This window comes from Pteropus alecto, unplaced genomic scaffold (assembly GCF_000325575.1).
Source record: "Pteropus alecto unplaced genomic scaffold, ASM32557v1 scaffold276, whole genome shotgun sequence".
NCBI lineage: Eukaryota > Metazoa > Chordata > Mammalia > Chiroptera > Pteropodidae > Pteropus > Pteropus alecto.
In genome coordinates, this window is record NW_006438074.1 from 5369719 (window position 1) to 5385070 (window position 15352).

Here is a 15352-nt window from a genome sequence, read left to right on the forward strand (position 1 = left end):
GGAAACTGAGTTAACAGAGAGGTTTAGTAACTTGATCAGGGCCACAGAGCTTGTAAGTAGTTCAGTTGGGATTTGAACCGGGAAGTCCATTCTACAACACATGCACTGAAACACTATATTTTTTCTTTGGCATGGCGAAGTATAACATAAAACAGAAAAGTGCACAAATCAAGTGTATGACTCAATAAATTTTCACAAAGTTAGTAGCGTAACCAGCACCCACGTCAAAGAACAGGACATTATCAGCTCCCTGCCTGCCCTCCCACCCCCGTCCCAGGAGTTCCAAATATGCATCCCCTTAATCTTTACCCCTTTCCCACCAAGGGAAACCACTGTCCTGACTTCTCTCACCACTCTTCTGGGGGTTTCTTCCTTGTCTTCCTATTTTAATCACATTTGTATTTCAAGTATCATGGAGTCTGTTGCTAAAGTTAAAAATATCCTATCTTGCAGGAATAGAGGTGGGGGTGGTTTGGGAGAACACATTCCATAGATACGAGAAATAATTGAGAGTGGGAGAGCTAGGGAGCAGTTGCTCCATTTCCCCTCATTTTCTTTGCTTGTTAGCGTGAAGTTCTACTCCTTCCTCGGTTGTCCTTCTCTAGGACTACATCTCCCAGCAGGCTATGCTCTGACAGCTCTCAGATTTAAATAGGATTCTGGGCTACATTTAGAGACAGGCTGCTGTTGAGAGCGTGAGAGGAGCTGGAGGAGGGAGAAGCAGCAAGGAGCAGCAAGGAGCTGCAAGGAGCAGCAAGGAGCAGCAAGGAGCAGCAAGGAGCAGCAAGGAGCCAGACCAGGAACTTGAGCCAGAGTTGGAGTCAAAAAGTTGCTTTTGCCAAAGAATCAGCAACTACAGAAGTTGAAAACATGCTGGTTATCTTGGGACTGCTCATCTCTTTCCTTTCTTTCCTGTACATGATAGCTCCATACATCAGGTTTGTTTTAATTCAGTAACTCGTTCAACATTTTACAAAACCCTGAAGTGAGAACCACGGAGCTTGTAAGTAGATGAATTCTCAGCTGCTAAAAGGAGAGAAAGGGATGGGAGCCGAGGGAGAGAAAGTCAGGGCAGAAAAAGCAGGAAGGAAGGAAGTGATTATGGATACCATGGTAGAAAATGATAAGGAAGCACCTGGGGCTGAGAGGCTGCTAGTAGAGGGCTAAGTGGATGACTCTGCTAAGTAGCTTGACAGACAACTTAGATGGGAGTCCTCGCTCTTTCAGTCTATTCCCTTGGGTTCCTCTGAAGTTCTTCCTTCACTGTTTCTAGTCAGGGTGGCCCTGCTGGTTACTATGGGTGGTTACTGCCTTGGAACTAACTCATTGTTAAGTACTAGGCGTTTGGGGAAGGAAACAAACTCTCTTCCTTCAACTAATGTTTTGGAATGGCTCTTTTGCTGTGGGATTTCTGGAGGTGTTAAAGAGATGCATGTTCTGAGTAGAGAATTTTAAAATTGCTGATGATGAAGGTTATATGGACATATCAGGGACAGAGTGTTGCTCTAGGTCCTGCATAGAAACCTGAGTTCACATTTCAGTTTTGCCGCCATTAGCAAGCGACTTGGACTTCTTCGAGCCTCAGTTTTCTTCACTGAGGTCGAGAGGGTTAAAATAAATTCCCTAAGGAAAGTGCCTAACCTAATGCCTAGCAGTCGAACGATGCTTAGGAAATCACCTGTTCCCTCTCCCATCTTCTTTCTAGAACTTGTCAAGTCAACTTATGTAAAAGGATATTCTCTGCTCACACAGAAGTGTGAGCTAGGGAGATTTTCTCTCTGTGCACTGAAGGCTTAGAATGAAATCTCTAGTATGATGGCAGAAAGCTTCTGAAGATGCTGGCTCTCTAAAACTAGAAAGGGAGCCCAAGGGCAGTATTTGTCTGTGGGACCCCTCGAGGTGCTGTTCATCAGTTACTCACCGGTGATGCTTATTGAAGACCTAGGGCTCAGGACCACTGATTCCACTGATGCTCTTTGCCCATATGTTTTAATGCAGGTCAGAGGAGGAAGCTGACCTCTGGGAATCTCTAGAGATAAGAGCTTTGTTATGTTTGTTATCTAATAAGGAAGGTCTCCATTGGCCCTGGCTCAAAAGCACTTATTCTGTTTGCCCAGGTGACCATTTATACCTTCTGGACATGTGACCCTACAACTTGAGCTGATGGCAGGAGACTCCCTTGCTCACTGGGAAAACATCCAGAAGATTAACTTCTTTAGGTCTCCTGACAACAAAAGAAAGAAATCCCTTTGAGGCCAGATGGATTTAATGTATCTCAGTCTGAGATTGGGAAGGATGGTGCATGAATACTTTTGTTTCCCTTGCCTATAGAAAGTTCTTCGCTGGTGGGGTTTGTAGGACAAATGTGCAGCTTCCTGGTAAGGTAGTGGTGATCACCGGCTCCAACACAGGCATCGGCAAGGAGACGGCCAGGGAGCTCGCTCGCAGAGGCAAGTCCTTCCACTTCCATGTCTACAGGGTGGCACCTCTTGCCTTTCTCACTGTGGCTCTGCCCACATTTCCTTGTCTTTCCTCCTGGACTGGGAGGATCTGGCCAGGAATTCAAGGAACCTCGGTTCAAGTTAAGCTGTGACACCAACCTGCTATGTGCCCTTACACAAACCTGCTATGTGCCCTTTCCTCCCTGCTCCCTTCCTGTTATATAAAGTATGGAAAACAATGATATCTGTGTATAGGATTGGTCAAGTCCATTGTTCTAAAAGGAGATACTAAGCAACATTAAATATCAGCGTATAAAAATCAGGGTTTCTAGCCTGGAGTTAAGCTGATCAGTAAGCAGCGAGAATACTGAAGTGGCAAGATAGCCTCTCATTGCCTTAGAGCTGGCTTTAGAATGCTCTGTCCACCAGTCCCAAACTCACTGTAACTCTTCTTCAGCCTAGAGTCTGAACACATTGCCCTCTCTTTGTTTTGGCCCCAGGAGCTCGAGTATACATCGCTTGCCGAGATACACAGAAGGGGGAGTCTGCCGCCAGTGAAATCCGAGCTGATACGAAGAACTCCCAGGTGCTGGTGCGGAAACTGGACCTATCTGATACCAAATCCATTCGAGCCTTTGCTGAGGGCTTTCTGGCAGGTAAGACCCCAGTGAGTAGCTAGAAAAGCAGGAAGCTGGGTGTGGGAGAGCTGCTCTACCCTGGACTATCTCTAACCCTTACATCGGAACCATCACTGATCTCGCTGGACAGGTTCTGCCACATTAATCAGCAGGGCAGGGAATTGGCACGGGGATGGTGGGTGAACAAATTGGGCGGGATCCTTATCATCTCTTTGCTTCAGCAATGGGAATGTTAGAAGTGTCACCTGCCTGTGTGGACTTGCCCCTTGACATCAAGAATTGGCCCTGATGCCGCTCTCTTTCATCCTGAGAATCAACCTTCTGTGGCTACAGGTGCCAAGCGAGATTGTGCTGCTGCCATAATTGTTCTGCATCATGGAAAAAGACCAGCTTTTACTAACAACTATGAAATCCATGAGGGACAGGGACCATGTCTGTCTTGTTCTACCACTGTATGCCCAGTGCCCAGCAGAGTAGGCCTGCCCCAGAGTCAGTACTCATTATGTTTGCTGAATGAATGGATGAATAAATGAATGGTGTCCAGGAAGATATCAGTAACTAAAGTGAGAAACCCAAGAGACAGTGGTTGTTGAATATCACTAAGATAGATCCAAAGGCAAAGAGCAAGTACTCAGGACTATGACAGGCAGCTAGTGGACTCCATGCTAACCACAGGGTCTCAATGGTTGTGCTACAGAGGAAAAGCAGCTCCATATTCTGATCAACAATGCAGGAGTGATGATGTGCCCATATTCTAAGACAGCTGATGGTTTTGAAGCCCACATAGGAGTCAACCACCTGGGTAAGTATCTTAGAGTGACTGAAAAGCGAGGCTGACCCCACTTTGTCCTCTGTAGGGAGATGACCTTATGCCAGTGTCGAGAATCTGTAGTGGTCCTCGTAGAGCCCACGGTTCCAGTGGACTGGACATATTCATATTTTGTTCACTCCTTTCCTGACCAGTCCAAAAAAATGAGATCTTCTTACCCATACCACGAATAAACCCAAAAACTTTGGAGATACAAGGAAGAAGAATGCCATTCTTGGATGGGGCTGTGGTAGCACAAGGTTTGCCAATCAGGGCCAGACGTCGGGGGTGCAGGAGTCTGTGTTTGGTTGGAGGAGGATCACATCTATAACTGAGGGCCAAGCAAGCCAAAGGTTGGTCCATGGAGGAGGCAAAACTTGAGGACTTGAGGAATGAGCGAGGCTGGGGGTCAGAGTTCAAGGTGATGGCTCTAGCGAGGAGACCATGGAACATGTTCTCTGATCCTAGGAAAATGTTATTTGAGTGTACCTGGACCCAGTTATGTGATCATGACCAGAGCAGGGTCGGAAGCCAGCAGGTGGCATTTCTCCTGACTGGGGCAAAGGCAGACATACAAACAAGTACAGACTAAGTCTATATTGTCTTACTTATAGTTTAGCTCTTGCCCTTGCCTTAAGAAATCCACTAATTGAGACTGACTGGCCACTAGCACTGAGTTACATCAAAATTTGTTCACGCCCAGAAGAGAGTGAGATAAGGCTGAAGTCCTGTCATCAGGTTCCACATCCTGAGCCTGGGCAGCCGCTCCACTCTTCAATATTCTTGCCGGCTCTTCTTGCAGGCCACTTCCTTCTCACCCACTTGCTCCTGGAGCGGATGAAGGAGTCTGCTCCTGCACGGGTGGTGAACGTGTCATCGGTGCTCCACCATGTTGGCAAGATTCACTTCCATGACCTCCAGGCTGAGAAGAACTACAATTCATGTTTTGCTTATTGCCACAGCAAGTTGGCCAATGTGCTTTTTACTCGTGAGCTGGCCAAGAGGCTCCAAGGTAAGTCTGGAGAAAGGGCCAAGGTTAAGATAGCAAAAGCAGAGTCTTTAGTTCAAATTAGAGGTTCACAGAAACTTCTGTAGTCAGGATGTCAAACGTGTACATTACAACAGTATCTCTGTGCACTAAGGAGAATGAAGTTATGAGCAGAATAATAACAGAATCTTTGCTCTCAGGAAGCTTAAAATTGAATAGGGGATAGGAACCTATAAGGTTACCTTACATTTATGTCACAGCTTATTTCATATCTATTATCTGATTTGATTTTTCACAACAACCTCTTGCAGAGTTTGGGAACAATGGTATTTACTATCAAAACACAGAAGGTAGAAAAGTAATCATTAAAAGAAATAATAATAATAAAGTAATAACAGAGTTTTGTGTGTGCCATTTACTATACATGTCTTAACTCATTTAATACAACATTCCTATGAGGTAGGTGCTGTTGTTTTCCCCTGTTCTACAGATGAAGAGATAGGCACAGATATATTAAGAAACTTGACTAAGCAAGTTTCCAGGATTGAAACCCAGACAGTCTTATCTCCAGAATTCATACTCTTTACATCAGAGTTCAGACCTTGGCCCTGCAGCCTGCTTGGGTATGACCATTGGCAATTTACTTATCCCCTCTGTAATGAGAACTGTTTCCTCAGCTGTAAATGTGTATCTTAATATTACTTACCTCAAAAGCCCAGCGAGCCCTGAGAATCAAATGAGATAATGCATGTAAAGCATGTAGCACAGCCATTTCACATAGTAAGTACTCAAAATAGTAGAGGCACCAGGGATGTTTTGGGGGCATGTTAACCCCCATCATTTCCATCGACACCCCTCAATCTACACCTCATAGAATGTGCTTACCTGGCAAATGCAGCTCAAAACATTAGCTTCCTATCTTTCAACCAGATGGCTTCCCCTAAGGCCCTCCTATAGAAATTCCGAAGATACCATTGTCCATAATCGATATTATTACTGCTACTGGTAGTACAACTGGTACATGTGTTTGTTTCTATGATTAATACTAAAGCCACAGAGAAAGGTGACATTGAAATAGGAGGACCTTCAGCTAAGGAAGCACTCCTTTTGGAGCACAGAAGGCTGAGAAGACTATAGGTCTTTCTGGAAGAGATCAATTACTAGTCAGGTTCTCCCTGGCTAGCAGCAGCACTTTCTGAACCCTGGGATTTTGCTTCTTGAGTCTTTTCTTCTCACTTGTGCATTTTATGGCAGGAGGTGAGCTGTGTCAGTGGGCTCAGAGTATGTCCCTGGTCTAACTGGGCTTTGTCTTAGGCACTGGCGTCACCACCTACGCAGTACACCCAGGCGCTGTCCACTCTGAACTGACCCGGAACTCCTTCCTGATGTGCATGATCTGGTGGCTCTTCTCCCCCTTCATCAAGTCGGCATGGGAGGGGGCGCAGACCACCCTGTACTGCACCCTGGCTGAGGGCCTGGAGCCCCTGAGTGGCAACTACTTCAGGTACGTGGAGGCAGTGCAGGTTCTCTCCACCACCTGTGTGCCTGGTGAGGCACAGGGCTCCCTGGACTTGGCACCCCAGGTGGCTGAGTTTGTGCCTGATAGTGGAATCCAGGTTTGGGTTGGGCCTGCAAACCAAATGCTATTATTTTTCCAAGGGAACTTACATTAAAAACTTGGAAAGAGATATTTTTATGGCTCTCTTTTATACCTGTGTGCCATGTTCCCAAGAAACTTTGTAGCTTTCTGAGAGCTGTTAGAGAAGACTGTCCCTATTGGTTATGCCTTGTGAAGAACATTAGCCTGCCTTCTTGAAGCTTTTGGCTGATTTTTTTTCATAAATTCTTTAATACCACTTATGGTTTGGACTGGGACTAACACAGAGCACTAGGGCAAAGTCACCTCTCCCCAGTGTGAACTTCATCTTCCAATGTTGCCAAGATTGGCACTGTTAGAATATAGAAATAGACATTTCAGGGTTGAGTCTTATCACAAACTCAATGTGCAAGCAGAGTTTTGGAATAAAGGGAAGCCCAGGATTAAATCTCCTTCTTATTCTATGACTTGATCCAGCCCAGTCTGCTCTTCTGTCCCACTTTGTTCAAGGCTGTTTATCAGAGCACCATTTATTAAGTGAAGCATTGGAAATAACCTTAGTGTCCAACAATACGGGAATGGATAAATGATAATAGCTAATGTTGTTTGAGCTTTTACAAAGTGTTGGACACTCTTCTAGGTGTTTTACATGTATTAATTCATATAATAATCACAATTGTAAGAGGTAAAAAAAAATATCCATTTTACAGATGAGGGAGCTGAGGCACAGAATAATTAACTTGCTCAAGGTCATATGACTTGTAACTAGTAGACCTAGGTTTTAAACCAGGCAGTCTGACTCTAGAGCTGTGCTGTTGAGTACGGTTGCCACTAGGCATATGTGGCTATTGAGCATTTGAAATATGGCTAGTCCAAATTAAGATGTACCGTAAGTGTAAAATGTGCACCAGATTTTGAAGATATCTATGAAAATAGAAATGTGAAATATCTCATTAATAATTTTTTATAGTGATTACATGCTGAAATGATTTGGCTACATTGGGTTAAATAAAATGTATTGCTAAAATTAATTTCACTCATTTCCTTTTACTTTTTATAATATACTTTACAAATTTTACCAGAAAATTTAAAATAACATCTGTGGCTCACATCTGTGTTTCACGTCATATTTCTATTAGACGATGGTACCCTAGAATCTGGGCATTTAACATCACTGCCTTAAATATGTGATAAAATACTATACGGTCACTAAATAAAATATTTTCAAGTAATATTTGACGGGAAAATGTTGGCGATACATTATTGTGAGAAAATACTGCAATACAGAACTATATAATTATTCATTGTAAATACCTAGAAAACAATTTGGAGGGGTACACAGCAAACTGTAGTAGTGGTTACTTCCAAGGAGTTTGAGGAAGCATCAGAGGGAGTGTGAAGGATTGTGACCTTTTACTCCAGGTATTTATTATTAAAAAAAAAAAAAAATTAGGATTATATATGTATTACTTGCACAATTAAAATATATGTTTTAACAAGAGAGATATCCTCTGTGAACTAGATACAGTATGATCCTAGTGTTATATATAAGAAAGACTGTATATCTATTTATATACAAACACAGCAAATAAGAGTAAAGGAAAAATAACTGAAGAATAAGCTTTTCATTTTTATCAGTACTGCATTTTCCAAGTATTACACAGGACTTTTATAATTAGAAAATAAATACTGTTTGAAAATAACACCATGAGCACTGTGTTCTGCCCTGTCTTCTCATCCTTCTAGCCCATCTTCTACTCTCCCAAAACAAAATGGGTGCTTCGTCTGGGGTTCATAGGGCACAAGTGGGTCTGTGGAAAGAATTCAAGGAGTCTGTAAATCTGGATAGGAAGATAATTTCATCTTTAATTTCACTGACCTCCATCTGAAATTTGGCATTTCCTTCAATTATGAATGTAAGCTATGTACTGCAGGATTAGTAGTGATACTTGTGATTTTGTCACCAATAAAACTACATATATTTTCATGTCGTATTGCAGTTGTTGCAGATTTTTCAGGATATCACTTCTGCTCACCACGACTATGAAATCTGGTGGTTATCAGACCCAGTGCTAGCTCTTGTTATAGAATACATTAATAAAGAGGCCTATGTATTACTATATCACAGATTTATTTTTACAACATTTAAAAACTGTACTTCAATATAATTAGTTTATTTTCATCCAGTATATTTTATACATTTAGAAATAGATTCTAAGAGGCCATGAACTTTTCCAGACTGTCAATTTCCACTTCTAGATGTTCACGTTTTCTCTGCCCTTTAGAGACTGCAAGAGGGCCTGGATGTCTCCAAAGGCCCGAAATAACAAAACGGCTGAGCGTCTATGGAATGTCAGCTGTGAGCTTCTAGGAATCCAGTGGAAATAGAGCTGATAGAAGAGTCATATATTTATCAGGTACAATCCACACCATAATGAAAGGGGACCAAGGAGAAGGCTAACCTTGAAGGATTGTCCTGCCGGCTGGCTGCTGTTGTGAATCCTGCTCTGCTCCAATTCTCCTGACCCTTCTGGAAATCTTTATATACCCAACCCTCTTTGTGAGGCTGGTTCATGGCATGAGATAGTCACACCAACAGAACAGTCTTCTCTGAGACTTGCAGATTCAGCTACCCTCTCAGGGCAAGAGGAGTAGGCAAATGCCAGCATGGGCATGAAGATGGCCAAAGAGCCTGGAAAATTAGGTCAATTTCCTCACCAGTACCAGAAACATCAGCCAGCATTCTCAGCTGAGGCGACAAGAGCATCAGCATTACCTATTCTAGGGACTATAGACTCAAACTCTTGATCGATCGCTTTCCTCTTTGAAATACGAGTCACAACTCTGGAATCTAGACCAGCTCAGGAACATCTTGGCTTAACCTTCACCAACTTTGATTCTTTTCCCTGAGCACCCTGGAGCCATTGCATGAAGCTGGACTTTCTCATTTTCTGTTTTCAGTTCTTTTTTAAAAATTAAAAGAAATTGTTTTTTAGCTTTACTGAGATATAGTTGACATACAACAATGTATAAGTTTAGACCTTCCCATTTTCAATCATGTAGATGGCTTTTGTCCTCGAGTTCCCTTCACTTCAATTTTTAGAGGAAATAAAGACTGCATTTACATCTCACTGCCTTATTTATTTTTTTTAGTGTAGCAAGAGAGAAATGGAACAAAGTGGGAAGCCAGCCTTCTGTTTTAGTGAATAGTATCTCACCCCACCCATCACCTATAACTTTTTTATAATATCTCATCTTATAATTAATGCATTTTGAACATGGTGCAAAATAAGATGTTTCAGTTGCGTATTTTCTCAAGTTTCTTCCAGGTCTCACATTGTATTATTTAAGAAAGGATAGGAATGACTTCAATTACACAGATGCTGAGCTCCACTATAGCTGAAGGCCAGAGGTAGTATGGCAATTCATTTAATTTGATACACAGATGCAGAAAAACTAAACCCTGATAACCCTCTACCTGAAATTGTAGCTCTTCTCTCTTCTGGCCTCCCTGCTATCCTGCGCTGTAGCCCTGGGTGACCTGCTTCTTGCCTCAACTGTTGAAGGCCACCAAGAAGAGGCAGGGAGATGTGCCTAATCTGTTAGCCAATTGACCCAAGAAGTCATGTTACTGGTTCCAGTTCTACAGCATCCAAAGGTCACCTTTCTGCCCTTCCATAGCAAGTGGACTTAAAAAAACCCCAACTTTTTATTATGAAAGTTTTCAAATAGACAAAAGTAGAGCAAAATAGTATCATGAATCCCCATGTACCTGCTTGTCATCCAGCTTCAACACTAATGTTCTGTCAGTTTTGTTTCATCTATATTTTCCCCATAGCATTTTTTTAGCTTATTATTTAATTACTTTTCCTTACACTCTTATTTGCTTTGTTTGTGTATAAACAGATATATAGTCTTTCTCTCTTTTTTGAAAACACATTCCAGACATCACACATTCACCCACAAATACTGTAATGTGTATATCTAAATAAGAACATTTTCTTTCTTTTCTTTTTCTTCCTTCCTTCCTTCCTTCCTTCCTTCCTTCCTTCCTTCCTTCCTTCCTTCCTTCTTTTCTTTTCTTTTCTTTTCTTTTTTTAAAATAAAACCATAATACTATATGTGAACAAAAAGATAGCTTTGCAATAAATCTGACAAACTCAGGGGACCACATGGCAGGCCTGACAAACTCAGGCACCAACAGTAACCACATTGGATGGTCTGATCACAAATTTCTAACTGGGCAGGTTATGGTGGGTAGTCACATCCCAGGCCTATAGCTTCCTCTAGCAAAGGTTAATCTTTACCTTAAGGGAGCTCTGTCCACTGTTCTTATGCATCTAGGATAACATACCTTTGAAATATCAGAGTAATTTTCTTTTCCAAACCCCCTCGTAGGCACAACCTCTGGCACCAGAGCACACCACAATCAGAGCAGGAGACCACAGAACCCCTCATTGTTATCTTGTTCCCCGCATACCATCTCTATGTGCTGTAAATGTTAATTATTAAATTATCTTATTGTATCCACCAGTTTAAAAGCTACATGTTTCTCTGTTTTGCCTTTTATCCAATCCTAGAGATTTCCTCACTTTGCTTTCTCCCGCTTCCTTAATCTACCACCAGTTGATTTCATGGAACCCTCCTTACGTCTCCTCTTTTGAGTCTAACATATAAAATAAGCTGCAAAACTGCCATTCTCTGGAGCATTTTCTCAATCCATTGGGATTTCACTTGCCGGGAACTGTCATCAGTTTGGCTCAAATAAACTCATAAAAATTCTCTACAGGTTTGGACGTTTCTTGGGTTGACATGTAACTCCTAACAACATTAATAATTCTTGAATACCATTTAATACTTGAAGTTCAAATTTCCTTGGTTGTCTCATGAATGTCTTTTTACTGCTGGTGTGTTCAAATCAGGAAAAGAGAAATGGTTCCAAAAAAAGTGGAAGCTTTTCTTTTTACGAAGCCCCCAGCAAATTTCCTTGTGCCTCACTGGCCTGAATGAATACTAGGCTCCCTCCTGAACCAATCACTATGGCTAGGGATGGGCTATATTCTATCCCACTGGGGAAGAATAGTAGCTAACATAAAGCACTTATGTTAATTAGGATTAGCCAACCTCACAAGAAACCTCAAGGATAGGTACTATTGTTATCTGCATTTTACCGATGAGGCAGAGAAGAAGCTTTGCCATGACTCTAGAACTGCATTCTTAACAGCAAAGGGGTCTTGGGGGTGTGGTAATACTGGGGAAGCAACCAATTTGTTCACTCTTGGGACCTGGTGCCTCATAAGCTGTTGGGTCTAGTTTAAAGCCTGGGGCTAAGGGCTGACTTTAAGGTCATGGCGTTTAGTGGAGAAATCCTTTCCCTTGAGTTTTAGGCAGGGGGCCATTCCCTGCCTTATCATCTAACCTAGGTCTCTGGAAAACACAGATTGCCCCATTTCTACTTCCCTAATCATAACTTTCACACCATAGATCCCCTTCCTTCCTGAAGAACAACTCCACTTGGAATATGTGTCATTTTCTGCCCTCCTTGGCAAGTGGCACAGCTCAGCCAGATCAAAGGAGTACACATTTGGAGTGCTTATTCATAACCATAACTGCTAACCTCATTTAAAGAAGTCTGAATATTATTTGGCCAGAAAAAATATTATAAATCTGAAGTTTTCTATTTTATCCCAAATTGTCGAATGCATTTACACCAAACAACAATGAAAACAAATATGCGAAAGCTGAGTGGTAAAGAATGAAAAAAAAAATGTAGGTATTAATTTTATATGTTGTTAGTATTTTCAGAGTATTAAACAACAGTGGTTCTCCTTATTTGGATTCCAGACTCTGTCACTTCTCATGGCATTCAGGTGCTCCCATGAGACAGCCTCCCTCAGCACTATTTCAGAGTCATCTGGTACTCAGGCTTCATCTTGTCTCTGTATAGCTTCCTATCCAGTGCTAAAGATATTATCTAGTCTGTTCAGCCTGGGCCAGGAACAAGTGCCAGCCTTGGCCTCTTGTCATGTTTCCAGAAGAGACTTGCCCCAAGTTCACAGACAAGTAAGGGAAAGAAAGCCCTTGACTCAGCATAAACGATGCTGGGAATCTGATGGCTAAGTCACCTCACCATTCAACCTTTCCATCTCTGCTCCTTATATTCTCCCCATTACCACTGACGCCATTTTTCTTTCAGTCTATTTGCACTATGGATATGGCTTCCTGCCTGGCAGAGTGCCCCTTAGGATACAGGATGCAAGATCCTAGATGAGAAGGGCTCAGGGATTACAATCATCCTAGACTTCTCTGCTCCTAGGTGTTTCTCTAGCTGCCTTCACTATTCCTGGCTTCTGGGACCCTTAACTAGCCTGGGCTGGGTGAGGAAAATCCTTCCCTTCGGCTGGACTGAGACTGGCCTAAATTTCTTAGAAATAAAATTGGGAAACTAAAGGAAAAGAAAACCTAAGAGACATATAAAAGTCAAGAAGCAAACAGTTCCAGCACACAGACTACCTCAGTGATGACCCACTGCTACAGATTACCTTGGCTGGCGCCTGACTTTGTCCCACTCAACTCTGTATTCTGTGTTGCTATGCCTCCACGTCCTGGAGGATCTACCTTAGGTCTTTGGTCTCTTTTAGTTATGAAACAGACATCCACTTTGAGCATGATTAGACCAAAACCATAAAATATTTTGCTCGTAAATTCAAGGAAGAGTTGAAACTGAAAAGTGGGAAAGAGCATGGATATAACTCAGAAATAACTAGAATTCATGCATCAAGTATCGCTATGGTCCCCTCCCTATAATATTTGCCTTTCTCCAGTTGCAAACTTCACTTCAGAGCAAGTGGCAAGAAACCTCGCCGTTGAAAACTCTCCAGCTTCACACCTCGTGGTTTCTACTATTGAAGAGACACTGTGGCTATTTTTTATTTGTCGTATTTAAAGAACCCCAGGTTCGGCTTGAGTTAGATGCTCACTATGAAGCATTCAGCTATGATAAGAGAGGAAGAGTCATGTAAGGATGTGATGGCTGTAGAGGTAGTGTTTCAAATCAGTGAGAATAACAACTATTCACTGAATGGTGTTAGGCAAATAGCTATCTCACACTAGTCGTAAAAATGAATACTAGACAGATTAAAAAGCATAAAAAATTGTCAAAGTATTAGAAGAAAATATAGAATATCTTTAAGCCCTTAGAAGAGGGAAGGCCTTTTTAAGACATGAAAAGTAAAAAGTATATAAGGAAAGAGGGGTACATCTAAAAACACCAAAAAGAAAGCTGAAAGTTAAGTGATATTGGTGACCATATAATTCAGGTCAGGTGTCCTGGGAAATAGACTTTGAGATGGACACTTGCACACAAGAAATTTGTCAAAAGTACCCTTGGGATCAATACTATGGGGGAGAAATGGAAGTGGGATTGAGCGAAGAGCGCGTGGAACCGCGATGTGGCGCAACAAAAGCTTGGGGGATCCTGATCTCTCAGGGAGCTCTGGAATTGAGCTGTCTTGAAATGAAGAAAGGAGGTTGGTTTTTGTATCCCACATTGACGAATCACTGGATGTGGGTAGCTTCCAGGGAGGGGACATGACCTGGGTAAAGTGGCTCTTTTCAGTGAGGTCAAGTTCTGGAGAAGCTCAGCTGAGAGCTGTCAGCATCTGGGGAAATCTGGTTGGCATCCCACAGCATCCGCTGCAGTGATACATATACCAGACAAGAGTGGTACCCATATTATATAAAGAACTTTTACTTCTCAATTAGAACAAGACATAGTACTCAACAGAGTAGTTAGCGAAAGATATAAACAGGAGATTAGCAGAAGAAATAAAAATGGCTAATATACCGTAGTAGTGATCAGGGAACTGCAAATTAAAAGCTGCCATGATGTCATTTTTCAATGAGCAGATGGTCAAAAATTAGAGCACTTAGTAAATGTTGGCGAAAGTTTAGAAAATAGATATTTTTATATACTGCTAGTATGAATAGAATAAAGAGTGAAGCCAATTCTACCAAGCAATTCTGCTGCTTAATATCTGCAATGACATTAGCATATGTGTATAAAGAGGCATTGCTTGCACTAGGAATAAATTAGAAATAACCTAAAAGTCCATCCATGGTGGAAAATAAATAATTTTGGTATAATCATACAATGGAGAAGTAAACTTGCTTTTGGAGTAATTACACCCCCCCCAATAATTATATTTAAAAAGTAATTATACACACACATATATATGCACATGTATTGTTGGATAAAGTGTTGACATGCAGAATGATGAATGTGTGTAGGTGATAAGATTTATATTTAAAAGTTATATACATATAACATGATACCATTTATTTTCAATGGGTTAATATATAATATAGAAAAACATAGAAAAAAGATCTAAAGCTATATACATAGAACACATAAGAGATGTTGCCTTTGGGAAGGATTGATGAGAAATAATATTTCAATTTTTTAAAAAGCAGAATATTTTCACATTTTACTTTGAAACTAAAAATTAATTTCAGCAGACACTGTTGGCTGCCACTGTCACTGTCTGTGACTGATTAGCCTATTGCAGTGTCCTCATCCCTAACTGTACTTTAAAAGAAATAAAATGTCAACGCCTAGGTGTCGGAAGCCAGCCGACCAAGTCAAACCGGGTACCTGAATGGGGGAGCGGGGACTGAGAAAAAAGAGAAGACAGACAGGGTGCAGGAGGGAGAACAGATCTCACAACTGTCTCTCCGAGTTTATTTCTTATCCTTCTTTTAAACACAATCTGTTCCTTTGTGTATCCCCAAATAACATAAAAGTAACATCCTGAAGATCCAGGTACAATTGACACTTCCTTTGACACTCCCTTTGACACTCCCTTAGACACTCCCTTTGAC

The 15352-nt window shown here is 41.7% G+C and overlaps 1 protein-coding gene across 1 annotated transcript; it reads left to right on the forward strand.

Moving 5' to 3' along the window:
• The first annotated feature begins 633 nt into the window (after nt 1-633).
• RDH12 (retinol dehydrogenase 12) lies at nt 634-9603 on the forward strand. The gene is made up of 7 exons (XM_015591936.2): nt 634-938; nt 2332-2450; nt 2942-3097; nt 3777-3881; nt 4690-4899; nt 6190-6379; nt 8758-9603. The coding sequence occupies exons 1-7, from the start codon at nt 871-873 to the stop codon at nt 8858-8860; spliced, it is 951 nt and encodes a 316-aa protein (XP_015447422.1). The 5' UTR covers nt 634-870; the 3' UTR covers nt 8861-9603.
• Nucleotides 9604-15352: the final 5749 nt, after the last annotated feature.

Excerpts from the sequence above, each read along its gene's own strand:
- RDH12 (XM_015591936.2), top strand. The coding sequence starts at position 871 with ATGCTGGTTATCTTGGGACTGCTCATCTCTTTCCTTTCTTTCCTGTAC. Across the intron at positions 939-2,331 it reads ATGATAGCTCCATACATCAG|AAAGTTCTTCGCTGGTGGGG; the intron begins GTTTGTTTTAAT and ends CCTTGCCTATAG. Across the intron at positions 3,882-4,689 it reads CATAGGAGTCAACCACCTGG|GCCACTTCCTTCTCACCCAC; the intron begins GTAAGTATCTTA and ends CTCTTCTTGCAG.